Source organism: Cervus elaphus, chromosome 10, assembly GCF_910594005.1.
Source record: "Cervus elaphus chromosome 10, mCerEla1.1, whole genome shotgun sequence".
Classification (NCBI taxonomy): domain Eukaryota; kingdom Metazoa; phylum Chordata; class Mammalia; order Artiodactyla; family Cervidae; genus Cervus; species Cervus elaphus.
The window spans coordinates 28,461,840-28,476,537 of NC_057824.1; the positions used below are offsets into that span (position 1 = coordinate 28,461,840).

At 41.0% G+C, this 14,698-nt stretch overlaps 1 protein-coding gene across 3 annotated transcripts in view; it reads right to left on the reverse strand.

The window, feature by feature from the left end:
* Nucleotides 1-14,698, reverse strand: part of MARF1 (meiosis regulator and mRNA stability factor 1) — a 44,518-nt gene that overhangs the window by 13,308 nt on the left and 16,512 nt on the right. For all 3 annotated transcript variants that reach the window (XM_043914398.1, XM_043914397.1, XM_043914396.1), the window contains exons 12-20: nt 14,447-14,625; nt 7,813-7,893; nt 5,353-5,589; nt 5,106-5,225; nt 4,248-4,426; nt 2,651-2,871; nt 1,788-1,930; nt 1,487-1,620; nt 197-399 (exon numbers count right to left, since the gene is read on the reverse strand). In XM_043914398.1, coding sequence (XP_043770333.1) covers nt 197-399; nt 1,487-1,620; nt 1,788-1,930; nt 2,651-2,871; nt 4,248-4,426; nt 5,106-5,225; nt 5,353-5,589; nt 7,813-7,893; nt 14,447-14,625 — 1,497 coding nt within the window. The remainder of the gene's footprint in view (nt 1-196; nt 400-1,486; nt 1,621-1,787; nt 1,931-2,650; nt 2,872-4,247; nt 4,427-5,105; nt 5,226-5,352; nt 5,590-7,812; nt 7,894-14,446; nt 14,626-14,698) is intronic.

Here is a 14,698-nt window from a genome sequence, read left to right on the forward strand (position 1 = left end):
AGGCAGCGAACGCAAGTGTGATCACTGGCTGGGGAACTAGGATCCCACATGCTGCACATCACAGCCAAAACAAGTGTGTGCGTTCAGTTGCGCAAATTTTCATCCTGTTTTATAGCTCCCGCCTCCAAGGCAAAAAGGCCTGGATTTTTTTTTATTCTCCCCATACTGTTCTGAAAGATAGAATTTCTTCACTTACTTGTAAAATATCAGGTATGGCTTCAAAAAGTTCAAGTAGTTTGGTAAAACCATAGTATGCAAGTTTGCACTGCCGGCCAAAGTGGTGATGGTAAGAGGGGATAAACTTATTAAAGGGCATCCGGAAATGGGGTTGATGCCGCAGCAAATCCACAACATCTTTGGAGAACTGTTTTGTCCTTTCTATTTCATCCTGAGTACGTTCTTAAAAAACAAAACAAAAAACCCACAAACCACAATTATCTTCAACCTATTTGTATTCACATTATTAGTGTAGTCAGTCCTATGCACTAGACTATAAGAGATATCATCTTTGCCTTCCAAACACAACCTAAAACACTCTCTTCTCTCTTTCCAGATGGTTTTCAAATTTGATCAAGGGCAGAACACCAGGAACTCATGATACACACATGCACACATACACACCTATGTGACTTCATCTCACAAGCTAGAAATAATCTGTCTAGCCCCTCCGCCTCCCCACACCCGCTCCATATATATGAACATGACATACATATCTCTGTACTTGAAAAAGTAATCTAGAAATTATTTTATTAAATCACACTTCTGAATATTCACATACTTTGTTTATTCACCTGCCCTTCAGTTAAAATTGCGAGTAGCAACAGGCACCAAATGTTTAACAAAAATACAGGGGAGAAATGTTTTAGATGTATGTTTCTATTAAATTTTAAATTAGGATTACAGAAACACTGACCACAGTCATTTTAGCTTTGGAACACTATGACTTCATGGACATCAGTGTCCTGAAAGAGCACAGTTTAAGAATGTTCCACAGATCAACATGAGTGGAAGAACATGACTGTATACAGATTTAATTCTTCTTAGTTCCCATCTCAGACTTCAGCTGGAACTAGCAAAATGTGAAAGATGAAACATTCATTTGTGTCTTTTTTCCTTCTCAGGTGTGCAGAGGAAAACATCTTAAGAGTGAAAAATCAGACAAGCAACAGCCAGGTAGCTGACTCAGGTGGGTAATTACGGCAGAAGCAGCCACAGACAGGCTAAAGGAGACATTTTTAAAAAGTGCTGGTTATGCCCCCCTTTCCCCTTAGAGTGAATTCTGTAAAAACAGCCTGCTTTTCTTCTCAACAAGTGCCCTCCCCTACTCTGAAGAAGCCAGGATCCACTGCCTGGCAGTGCAGAGTGCACGCTCACGTTCCATGGCATCTCCAGGAACCACGAGGAGGGGGTGAGAGCATCATTGTGTGATTTCCTGTCACAGTGACCACCGAAGACAACCTCCTTGCAGCAAATGTAATGCACGTACCTCTCCTGGGGATGCAAATCACTGCTTCACTATCTTGTTGGGACAAGCAGATGGTGGTATCTGGGATCTCTGATATGATATCAATCAACTCACAAACACCATATTCAGTGACATCCCAGTCCTTTGAGAAACACCTAGGTTTTAATCATGGAGATGGGTGAAGAATGAGAAGTAGTACTTGCCAAAATCACTTTGTTTTTTCCAAAGAATGCTGAATGAAAAACTTAGATCATTATTCTTAAATTCGGAAGAACAAGTGTCTTAAAATATTTGCTTTTACTTTTTTCTCTTCTCAACTCACCAATGATAAGCCTGTGCGAATTCTCTCACAATGACTTGTTTGCTGGCTTGGGATTTGAGAAGTTTGAGTAGATCCTGAGTAAAGCGCTTCACCTGGGCCCTGTGGGTAAGGGTCAGCAGACGTTTGGAGCCCATTCCAAGAATCTGCAAACCAGATGCTTGGGTTATTTACACTCCTAAGACCTTGGCAGAGCCTGACTCTCTTTTTGATGGCTTGCGCTCTCTCTCCTGTTACTGCCCTCAGGGTACAAATCCTTCTATATACGAAATCTGCACTTTGAAACACAGGTATATAAATGAAGTGTAGGTGTCAGAATGAACAACTGCTCACATGCCTGGGATCCCTTTTCTTTCCTTGCACATTCTCCTAAACAGTCACATGTTATCAGCCTGGGCAACTGGTTTTGTCTCTAAAAGACAGCTCAAATTTTGCAGGCCGTGTTTGTAAGTGGGAAGCTGTTATCACACTGTAGGTTAATAGGCAAAGACTCCTTAGGAAGCATTGTCAGGCTCCAGTCCAGGAACTGGTCTTGAACTCCTCCATGAGAAAAGGAAGCCCGTGTTACAGCAGCTCCCATGGAAGAGTGACAGAGGACTGTGCTAGGAGGAAGGAGGGCAGTCTATAGAGGTGAGAAGGGAAGTACTCCTCAGAGCACTTAAGAGTTCCTTTTAGGTGGAAACTCAAGCTTTCTGAACAACTGAGAAGACACACACGTGTATAAACAAAGTTTTTACGGGATGCTCTGCTCTGAGCTGACTTCTCAGGAATTATGTTACCAGCTGCCCTGTTTCTTTGGCAGAGAAAGTCAAAGCCACAGCGGGACATTTCCACTGTTAAACAAATGAACTCTCAGCACTCCTTACCTGCAACACATGAGGCACTGCTTCTAATAATTCAATCAGCTTGGAATAGCCATAGTCGGATACCCGGCACTGCTTTGCAAAATGATGATGGTAAGATGGGATGAAGTTACTAATCGGTATGACACAGGATGGTTGGTTCTTCAATAGATCGATCACTTCTCTACTGAACTGGATCAGCTGGGGGTTACCCACAGGACTTTTAGAACGCAGAAGCCAAGGGTCTAACATATTTGGGGAGAAAACAGGAACATGCAAAAGACATAAAGCATGACTGCAGCAGCAGAAAGAAAAATAACTAACCTTTGCGTTCCCCGTGTGAACTCAGTAAGGGCAGTGCACAAGACCAAACAGCCGTGTCACTTCCCCACTGCTGAACTCAGGTCCATATAACAGGATAACCCAACTTCTTTACAGACTGGCAAATGCTTTCCCACTGCTTCTTGCCAAAGTGAAGCATACTTCAACGCAGTGAGAACTTAAGCGAAGAGTAGTGTGGCAAAGGCCAACAGAACACTGTGAAGCAAGTTTGCTTCAATTAAAAATAAATAAAGTTTCGGGAAAAAATTGGGATTCCAAATAAATTAGTTTCAGTTAAAACAAAAAAAAGGGACTAGTAGATACCGAGGAAGTTTCCAGCTTAAATGGTTGTATGTCAAAAGAACCATTTATAGGGTCTTCACTAACACACTTTCCCACAGAAACAAAGTTACAAACGGTTGTTATGCAGGTAGCCCAGAAGGGCCTAATTAACCCAGAGAGGGGCTGCAAATGTTACCCAGAAAACCATGGAAAGCAATGATGTAGAACTAGCATGAGATAAAACTAAGAAACAGGTTTTAGAATTTATCTTGAATGTTCATATGATTAAGACACTGATTATTTATAAAAGTATAAATAATCAGACGGAAGCCTTTGTAAGGGACTAGTGGGCTAATGACACAGGGGAAAGGAGGAAGGAAACAGCACTACACGGGGACCCAAAGGGTGTGCGCCTGAGGGGAGAGGCTCCGGTACAAACAGCTCCCTTGTCATCCTGACCTTTCTTCCTACAGGGACGGGGCAGGGAAAGGTGGGGGAGACGAGGAGGAAGTTTTGGGGCCGAGGTAACAGTGCTGTGCTCAGGTAACAGGATCAGACACCTGCAGCTCCAGGGTAGCCGAAGCCCAGAATCTCATGCACCTCCCAGAGCAAAGGCCCTGGTCCCTGACACTTAAAGAGTTAAATCTATTTTTCCATTGATCAAAGTCAAAAACGTCGATCAGAATAAATTGCTGGAGTAAATACTCACAGATACTTCAAAGATCTAAAAAGATTTTTAAAAGGCAAGCCAAACAAGCTTAACAAAATTAGATAACTAGAGAAGTTTTGTAACTGTGGAATCTGGGTTGAAGAAAAAGTTTTTGAAAAAATAATTTATGCTGGTACTTTCCAAAAGTCTAGTTCTGCCAAACCGTCAGCACTTTGGAGTTTTAAAAAGATCAAACGAGACAACCATGCTGCTTTATGATGGGCACACAGTGCTGCTATTTGAGAGAAAGGCCAGCAGCCTGTACTGCAGTAGACCGTGACTTGAAAGGACCAAATACCTGAAACCTACCTGTGTTTGGAGGCGGGGGCTTGTTGTGAATCCACTTAACTACTTTGACGCCATTCTGTGCGGTAGCGATGTTCACACCTGGCACGCAGGTGATGAGGTGTTCCAAGGGGACGCCCCCGCCTCGGTTTTCCTGCACTATTTCCAGTTCACCAAACTCTGCGGCATAACAATCTGGAAAACTGAAGTGGGGCAGAGGAAAAGGTTAATTAAAATAATGAAAAAAACAGCACCTGGCAAATAGATGGCTGCTTTTAACACATCCATTAATAAATAATTTCTGCTAAGATGCTCATGGTCTGGCTTTGAAAGTTCAAATGAAGTCCTAGAGAGGTGATCACTCTCTCTCTCTCATGCATTCTGATGGTACCAAAAATTCCGGGCAACTTTCTAGCAGAGGGGGTTAAAAGTAAGGTAACCAGGTTCCAAGTTCAAGCTCCTCTAAACATATTGTTCAGGGGCTTTACAGCAACTTGCTACCATGCTAGCCCCTCTATTAAGCCTACCATGTTGCCCATGATGTGGTTAAATGGGCTAGTTAAGAATACTTTTCTCCCTTAAATGTTGCAATCTACCACTATTTGAAACTGTGCACCTTCTCACAGTACTTCCAACCATCTCTTCTCTGTGGAGGAGAACCTGCCCCATGCATGCTGATGTTTCTAAAATTCAGCACAAACAGGAAATGTTCTTGTTGAAATATCAAGTGAAAGGATCCCATGTTAGATACACTTCGACTACTAGTGGTAGCTAAAAAGATTAGGCTGAAGCATGGTACAGTGCGTGCTCTGGGAGAGGCACAGGCAAAGGGCAGACTTTCCGGAAAGAGAACGAAGGCTTCACAATGGCTTTGACAGTCACCTTAATAAAGGCACGGTGCCCTCGTGTGTCTGCAGAAGACTATGGACCTGGGGCGCAAAGGTCTTCAGAGAGAGAATCACAAAAGGAATCTTGTAAGAGTCTGGATCAAATTCGTGTTCACTGCAGAAAAGAGAACAGAAACAGAAGGCTGGCATTTCTCAGCGGTCTAAGACGTTCCCAAGGTAATTCTAACAGATGCTCCACCTTTTACAGAATGACTGTTTCTCAAAGGAAATGGGTAACATACCTGAAATCCTTGTTGGGACAGTGCTGCCTGCAGACAGGCTCGTGATATTCTAACTCTTCAAATATAATTGGGCTGCAGTTTGTCGAGGAGCCGTCGTGAGACTGGGAAGACCCCAAGGGGCTCTGGCGGGCCTGACTGCTGGGTAAGAGACACACCAGCCTGCCATTTCCTTGTTCACGGATTGCAACCGTGTCTGTTAGTTTATACAGATCTGACACATTCAACCTGTGTCCAAACCTAGAAACAAGGAAAAAGAGAGAGAGATGCGGACTTAAAGAGAATATTTTTCTTCAACTGTAGAGAAATGCCTGACCTGTTTAGATAAAGCTCTGTAACCAAGAACGGATCCCTGTCTCTTCAAAAAATAAAACTGGGATAATTCTACTATAAATTCATTCACCATCAAACCAGTAACACTTGGCACTCCTTGCCATCATCCTGGGCCCACTGCCCATTACAGTGATTATATGTATCATTTGGTGTGTACCCTCCGACCCTACAGTCTCTGTAAATGCCTCACCTCAATTTCTGAGATGGAAAGCTATCTGCTATAACCCCTGTCAACTTGGCCTCCCCTTCACTTATAAATCCCTATTACCTCTCATCATCTCTGTTCCCCTCCCTCAGAGGTATTCCCCTTTCCAGCTACTCCTCACGTCCACTATGCTTCAGTCTCCTGATCTACACTAGACTGGACTCCCCAATCACCACTCTGACCTGTGTCTTTCATACATGGAACACAAAGGCGCAGGATCTGAAGGCAGACAGATGTGAGCTCAAATCCTGATTCTACCGTTAAGACCTTAGCCAAGTTATACAAGCAACCTACACCTCAGTTTGCCTGTCTATAAAACGGGGTGACAATCCCTACATCATGGAGCTGACATGGGGGTTACACATGGTATATACGGAGAGTACGCAGCACACAGTAAGTGCTTGTTCAGGGTTATCTGCTCTTGACGGTCTCCTCCCAGGGCCCTGTCTGCACGCTCAGATCTCCCTGCAAACATGTCTCGAGCCCCAGTCCCCACCCCCCACACCGCCCCGCTCCACGGAAGCCCAGTCTCCTCTGTGCTCGCTCAGTCTGGAGCTCTTGCATCGTCTCTGAAAGGGAAACAGCTGGTCTCTCGAGAGCCGCCTCTGCTGTTTCACCATGCAGTCTGCCACCCTGTTTCCCTCCAGGACTTTCTCCACAGGACTCCTCGGCGTCAGCTTCCAAGTCACCAGAGGCTGCCTCCTCCTCCGCTCCAAACCTCACACCACCTTCTCAGGCTGTCCCCGCTCCCGATAGCACTCTGGCCTCTGGGCTCCCGCCAGCTTCCAGTCCCTACTGCCATTCCACCCAGTGCTGCCCTCTCTCTGGCTCTCCTTCCATTCCTCTGAGCTGATCTGTTCCCAGGTGTTCCAAGCTCATCTTTAGGCAAACAACTGCCGTATCTTCAGAGCTGACCTCTTTCTTGAAGGAGACTCCACATGTGTAGAAGATCCCCTGAACACTCTTCCCAGACATTCCAATTACTCCCTAAAATTTGGATGCTCGAAGCCAAGATTAAAAACTTACTGTACCTCCTCAACAAGCTTTATTTCTTTTCTATTCCAGCTTAACCATATAACCTTTCCCTCAGTCATCTGGGGCAAAAAACTCAGAATCAAACTGACCTCTATTTTTAACCTTGCCTGCTACATAAAACTAGTTACTAAGCCCTATTTCACCAACATCTGAAACTTCTGTGGTGTCTAGTTCCTCTCTTCTGACAGTGTCTGCTTAGAGCCGGGGCTGGTGCCCACGTTCCGTGTCCCCCTCTCCCCCAGTTCCGTTCACTCCAGCTCAGACACCACCGCTGCCTGAAGCCTTCCCACCACACCTACCCTCTCCCCTCCTTTCTCTGACACTTCAGTGGCTTCCACTACCCATGCGTTCGATCATGGCCAAGTTCCTGGTTCCTTGCACCCTCTGTAACCTCAAAGCATTTTCTCCTTTGTAAGGACAGTTTTCTTTGTTCTATACAATAAATGGTGACTGTCTTTTTCCCTTCCAGACATACCCCCCACCCCCAACTCAAAGAAATGGGCTGTCTTCCCAGCTCCGCACCCTCCAGAGCCTTTCGCTCCACTGGCATTTGCTGAGTGTCTGCTGAGCGCTGAAGACTCAGTATTAGGTCTGATCCAGGGCCTGCTGTCCCAGAGCTTACAGTCTGGAAGGTGCCTGAAAATGTTCACTCAATGAATAACAGAACAAATCAGCCAAGTGGAAAAGATACAAGTACAGCTTTAGGGACTGAGGTCTAAATTTACTAAAAATAAAAGACGTTTTTAAAATGTGTGTTTTTAAAACTGGACTTCCAATCTGAACACCACTGTCTTGGTCTTATTTCCTCCACCGGCTCCCTAAGAGTTGCTACCAGGGTAAGTCGCCCATCAGCACTGGCTGGATCAATGAAAGCAACAACCTTCACTTACTTTTTTTCATAGATATCTGTAAATTTAAAAAGAGGCAGACAACAGGCAGGAGCATCCTGAAGAATGGACATTGTTTCTGCGCTGCAAGAAAAACGGTTAGCCCATTAGAGAACAGACGTCTTCCTCTCTGTTCCACGTTGTTTTTAAAAACAAGAGTTCATTTAATTACCACAATGTGTACACAAAATAAATATACTCATTTATTCTCAGAGTTTGAGCTTCCAGAAAAACTTAAAAGAATGGACTTTAGGAACACGGCAATTAAAGAATATTTAATTATACACTGGGACTTTTATCAGACTCAAGCAGAGCTTTTCACACCTGTGTATCAGAAAGCAAAGGGCAGATGAGCCTGTCTCCTGCCACACTGAAGTTCTATCAGAGAGATGGAAGAGGACTCCCCACAGCTGAGGATATACAACTGAATACACTTTAAGAGTGACTGGCTTTGCAATCTAAACAAGATGAAAAGGCAAAGAAATACCCAACAGGTAAAGGAACATGAAAAATGCCCACCAAGTCAAACAAAAGAGGAGGAGATAGGGAATCTACCTGAAAAAGAATTTAGAATAATGATAATAAAAATGATCCAAAATCTTGAAAACAAAATGGAGTTACAGATAAATAGCCTGGAAACAAAGATTGAAAAGATTCAAGAACTGTTTAATAAAGACCTAGAAGAAATAAAAAAGAGTCAATTAAAAATGAATAATGCAATGAATGAGATCAAAAACACTTTGGAGGGAACCAAGAGTAGAATAACGGAGGCAGAAGATAGGATAAGTGAGGTAGAAGATAAAATGGTGGAAATAAATGAAGCAGAGAGGAAAAAAGAAAAAAGGATCAAAAGAAATGAGGACAATCTCAGGGACCTCTGGGACACTGTGAAACGCCCCAACATTCGAATCATAGGAGTTCCAGAAGAAGACAAAAAGAAAGGCCATGAGAAAATACTCGAGGAGATAATAGCTGAAAACTTCCCTAAAATGGGGAAGGAAATAGCCACCCAAATCCAAGAAGCCCAGAGAGTCCCAAACAGGACAAACCCAAGGCGAAACACCCCAAGACACATATTAATCAAATTAACAAAGATCAAACACAAAGAACAAATATTAAAAGCAGCAAGGGAAAAACAACAAATAACACACAAAGGGATTCCCATAAGGATAACAGCTGATCTATCAATAGAAACCCTCCAGGCCAGAAGGGAATGGCAGGACGTACTGAAAGTAATGAAAGAGAATAACCTACAACCTAGATTACTGTATCCAGCAAGGATCTCATTCAGATATGAAGGAGAATTCAAAAGCTTTACAGATAAGCAAAAGCTGAGAGAATTAAGCACCACCAAACCAGCTCTTCAACAAATGCTAAAGGATCTTCTCTAGACAGGAAATACAGAAAGGTTGTATAAACGTGAACCCAAAACAACAAAGTAAATGGCAACGGGACCACACCTATCAATAATTACCCTAAATGTAAATGGGTTGAATGCCCCAACCAAAAGACAAAGATTGGCTGAATGGATACAAAAACAAGACCCCTATATATGCTATCTACAAGAGACCCACCTCAAAACAAGAGACACATACAGACTAAAAGTGAAGGGCTGGAAAAAAATATTTCATGCAAACGGAGACCAAAAGAAAGCAGGAGTCGCAATACTCATATCAGATAAAATAGACTTTCAAATAAAGGATGTGAAAAGAGACAAAGAAGGACACTACATAATGATCAAAGGATCAATCAAAGAAGAAGATATAACAATTATAAATATATATGCACCCAACATAGGAGCACCGCAATATGTACGGCAAACGCTAACGAGTATGAAAGAGGAAATTAATAGTAACACAATAATAGTGGGAGACTTTAATACCCCACTCACAACTATGGATAGATCAACTAAACAGAAAATTAACAAGGAAACACAAACCTTAAATGACACAATGGACCAGCTAGACCTAATTGATATCTATAGGACATTTCACCCCAAAACAATCAACTTCACCTTTTTCTCAAGTGCACACGGAACATTCTCCAGAACAGATCACATCCTGGGCCATAAATCTGGTCTTGGAAAATTCAAAAAAATTGAAATCATTCCAGTCATCTTTTCTGACCACAGTGCAGTAAGATTAGATCTCAATTACAGGAAAAAAATTGTTAAAACTTCAAACATATGGAGGCTAAATAACACGCTTCTGAATAACCAACAAATCATAGAAGAAATCAAAAAAGAAATCAAAATATGTATAGAAATGAATGAAAATGAAAACACAACAACCCAAAACCTATGGGACACTGTAAAAGCAGTGCTAAGGGGAAGGTTCATAGCATTACAAGCTTACATCAAGAAACAAGAAAAAAACCAAATAAATAACCTAACTCTACACCTAAAGCAATTAGAGAAGGAAGAAATGAAGAACCCCAGAGTTAGCAGAAGGAAAGAAATCTTAAAAATCAGGGCAGAAATAAATGCAAAAGAAACTAAAGAGACCATAGCAAAAATCAACAAAGCTAAAAGCTGGTTTTTTGAAATAATAAACAAAATTGACAAACCATTAGCAAGACTCATTAAGAAACAAAGAAAAACCAAATTAACAAAATTAGAAATGAAAATGGAGAGATCACAACAGACAACACTGAAATACAAAGGATCATAAGAGACTACTACCAGCAGCTCTATGCCAATAAAATGGACAACTTGGATGAAATGGACAAATTCTTAGAAAAGTATAACTTTCCAAAACTGAACCAGGAAGAAATAGAAGATCTTAACAGACCCATCACAAGCAAGGAAATCGAAACTGTCATCAAAAATCTTCCAGCAAACAAAAGCCCAGGACCAGATGGCTTCACAGCTGAATTCTACCAAAAATTTAGAGAAGAGCTAACACCTATCTTACTCAAACTCTTCCAGAAAATTGCAGATGAAGGTAAGCTTCCAAACTCATTCTATGAGGCCACCATCACCCTAATTCCAAAACCAGACAAAGATGCCACAAAAAAAGAAAACTACAGGCCAATATCACTGATGAACATAGATGCAAAAATCCTTAACAAAATTCTAGCAAACAGAATCCAACAACATATTAAAAAAATCATACACCATGACCAAGTGGGCTTTATCCCAGGAATGCAAGGATTCTTTAATATCCGCAAATCAATCAATGTAATACACCACATTAACAAATTGAAAGATAAAAACCATATGATTATCTCAATAGATGCAGAGAAAGCCTTTGACAAAATTCAACACTCATTTATGGTTAAAACACTCCAAAAAGCAGGAATAGAAGGAACATACCTCAACATAATAAAAGCTATATATGACAAACCCACAGCAAGCATCACCCTCAATGGTGAAAAATTGAAGGCATTTCCCCTGAAATCAGGGACAAGACAAGGGTGCCCACTCTCACCACTACTATTCAACATAGTGTTGGAAGTTCTGGCCACAGCAATCAGAGCAGAAAAAGAAGTAAAAGGAATCCAGATAGGAAAAGAAGAAGTAAAACTCTCACTGTTTGCAGATGACATGATCCTCTATATAGAAAACCCTAAAGACTCTACCAGAAAATTACTAGAGCTAATCAATGAATATAGTAAAGTTGCAGGATATAAAATTAACACACAGAAATCCCTTGCATTCCTATATACTAACAATGAAAAAACAGAAAGAGAAATTAAGGAAAACCATTGCAACAAAAAGAATAAAATACTTAGGAGTGTATCTACCTAAAGAAACAAAGGACCTATACATAGGAAACTATAAAACATTGATGAAAGAAATCAAAGAGGACACAAACAGATGGAGAAACATACCGTGTTCATGGATTGGAAGAATCAATATTGTCAAAATGGCTATTCTACCCAAAGCAATCTATAGATTCAATGCAATCCCTATCAAGCTACCAACGGTATTTTTCACAGAACTAGACCAAAGAATTTCACAATCTGTATGGAAATACAAAAAACCTCGAATAGCCAAAATAATCTTGAGAAAGAAGAATGGAACTGGAGGAATCAACCTGCCTGACTTCAGACTCTACTACAAAGCCACAGTCATCAAGACAGTATGGTACTGGCACAAAGACAGAAATATAGATCAATGGAACAGAATAGAAAGCCCAGAGATAAATCCACGAACCTATGGACACCTTATCTTTGACAAAGGAGGCAAGGATATACAATGGACAAAAGACAACCTCTTTAACAAGTGGTGCTGGGAAAACTGGTCAACCACTTGTAAAAGAATGAAACTAGAACACTTTCTAACACCATACACAAAAATAAACTCAAAATGGATTAAAGATCTAAATGTAAGACCAGAAACTATAAAACTCCTAGAGGAGAACATAGGAAAAACACTCTCCGACATAAATCACAGCAAGATCCTCTATGACCCACCTCCCAGAATATTGGAAATAAAAGCAAAACTAAACAAATGGGACCTAATGAAACTTAAAAGCTTTTGCACTACAAAGGAAACTATAAGTAAGGTGAAAAGACAGCCCTCAGATTGGGAGAAAATAATAGCAAATGAAGAAACGGACAAAGGATTAATCTCAAAAATATACAAGCAACTCCTGCAGCTCAATTCCAGAAAAATTAATGACCCAATCAAAAAATGGGCCAAAGAACTAAACAGACATTTCTCCAAAGAAGACATACAGATGGTTAACAAACACATGAAAAGATGCTCAACATCACTCATTATTAGAGAAATGCAAATCAAAACCACAATGAGGTACCATTACACGCCAGTCAGGATGGCTGCTATCCAAAAGTCTACAAGCAATAAATGCTGGAGAGGGTGTGGAGAAAAGGGAACCCTCTTACACTGTTGGTGGGAATGCAAACTAGTACAGCCGCTATGGAAAACAGTGTGGAGATTTCTTAAAAAACTGGAAATAGAACTGCCATATGACCCAGCAATCCCACTTCTGGGCATACACACTGAGGAAACCAGATCTGAAAGAGACACGTGCACCCCAATGTTCATCGCAGCACTGTTTATAATAGCCAGGACATGGAAGCAACCTAGATGCCCATCAGCAGATGAATGGATAAGGAAGCTGTGGTACATATACACCATGGAATATTACTCAGCCGTTAAAAAGAATTCATTTGAACCAGTCCTAATGAGATGGATGAAGCTGGAGCCCATTATACAGAGTGAAGTAAGCCAGAAAGATAAAGAACATTACAGCATACTAACACATATATATGGAATTTAGAAAGGTGATAACGATAACCCTATATGCAAAACAGAAAAAGAGACACAGAAATACAGAACAGACTTTTGAACTCTGTGGGAGAATGTGAGGGTAGGATATTTCAAAAGAACAGCATGTATACTATCTATGGTGAAACAGATCACCAGCCCAGGTGGGATGCATGAGACAAGTGCTCCAGCCTGGTGCACTGGGAAGACCCAGAGGAATCGGGTGGAGAGGGAGGTGGGAGGGGGGATCGGGATTGGGAATACATGTAAATCCATGGCTGATTCATATCAATGTATGACCAAACCCACTGGAAAAAAAAATAATTAAAAAAAAAAAAAAAGAGTGACTGGCTTTGAGTCACAGGATTATGGATGATTCTTCTGTCCCTAGCTTCTTTTATGTTTCTGAAATTTCCAAATTTTCTTCAATGAGTATTATTTTTATTCAAGGAAATTTTAAAAATTACTTAAAATAATGGTGAAGTTTTGACTTGTGTATGTTGTGAAATGATTATCACAATCAGTTAAGTGAACATCCATCATCTCATACAGATAAAAAACAAAAGAAAAAGAACGTTCCCCCTTGTGATGAGAACTCCTCTGATATACTCTCCTAACAACTTTCATGTATGACAGCAGTATTAACAGTATTAATCATGTTGTACATTACATTCCTAGTACTTGCATTATCTTATAACTGAAAGTTTGTACCTTTTGACCACCTTCATTCAATTACTGCCCATCCCCCACCTCCAGTAACTACAAAGCTAATCACTTTTTTCTGTGAGTTTGATTGTTTTTTTTGAAGTATAATTGACCTACAACAGTATATTAGTTACTGGTGCTCAAATCATTACACTGTACACCTAAAACTTAAAACAGTGCTCTATGTGAGAAGCATATTATGAATAAAACCATCACCAGACCGCTAGGATTAATCTAATTATAATGTAGACGTATGGGGCTGGGTGTCTATTTGACACTGAAGATGAATCTGCAACTTGAGAGTGGAGAATTTTGTTGATTTGCCCCTTACAGACAAATCTACCTTCTACTAAAATTGGAAGGTAGTATTCCAGACTTTCTAGGCTTATAAACTTCTGCTGTAGAGGTCCACTATTTTTAGAACCTGTTCTGGATATGTGGCATATTATTTTACTCTTAAATGCCTGCCAAGTTTAAGCTGAATCTTGATTAATGACTTGAACAAGAGTAAATTACTCTAGTTAGCTTATTACTAATGTCTACCTCATTTCTAACTCTATCAAAGGAGGGGGGGGAAGCATTACTGCATATGTAAGCATCACAAGAGGGTTGGGGATGGGATAAAATCTATTTTTATTATTTCTAAAATTGTTTCTGGCCCAAAAATAACATTTTTGAAACAAATGGCTTGTTCTTTACCTCAGTAAAGAGAGTGATTTATTAGCAGCTCCTGTGGCAAGTGAGACCAGGATTTTCTTGCTGCCAATTTTGTATCTGTGGAGGCTATTCACCGCACCAATAGCTTCTTGTAAGTTCTCCATCTGAACCACAGCTTTCAGCTGATAATCTGTGTGGGGGCTGAGCTCAACACTCTTCACCTGCAGCAGTAAGAAGAAAACAGAATTCCGATCTACCAGAACCGTGTCCTCTTGAACCTGAAGGTCAATCACT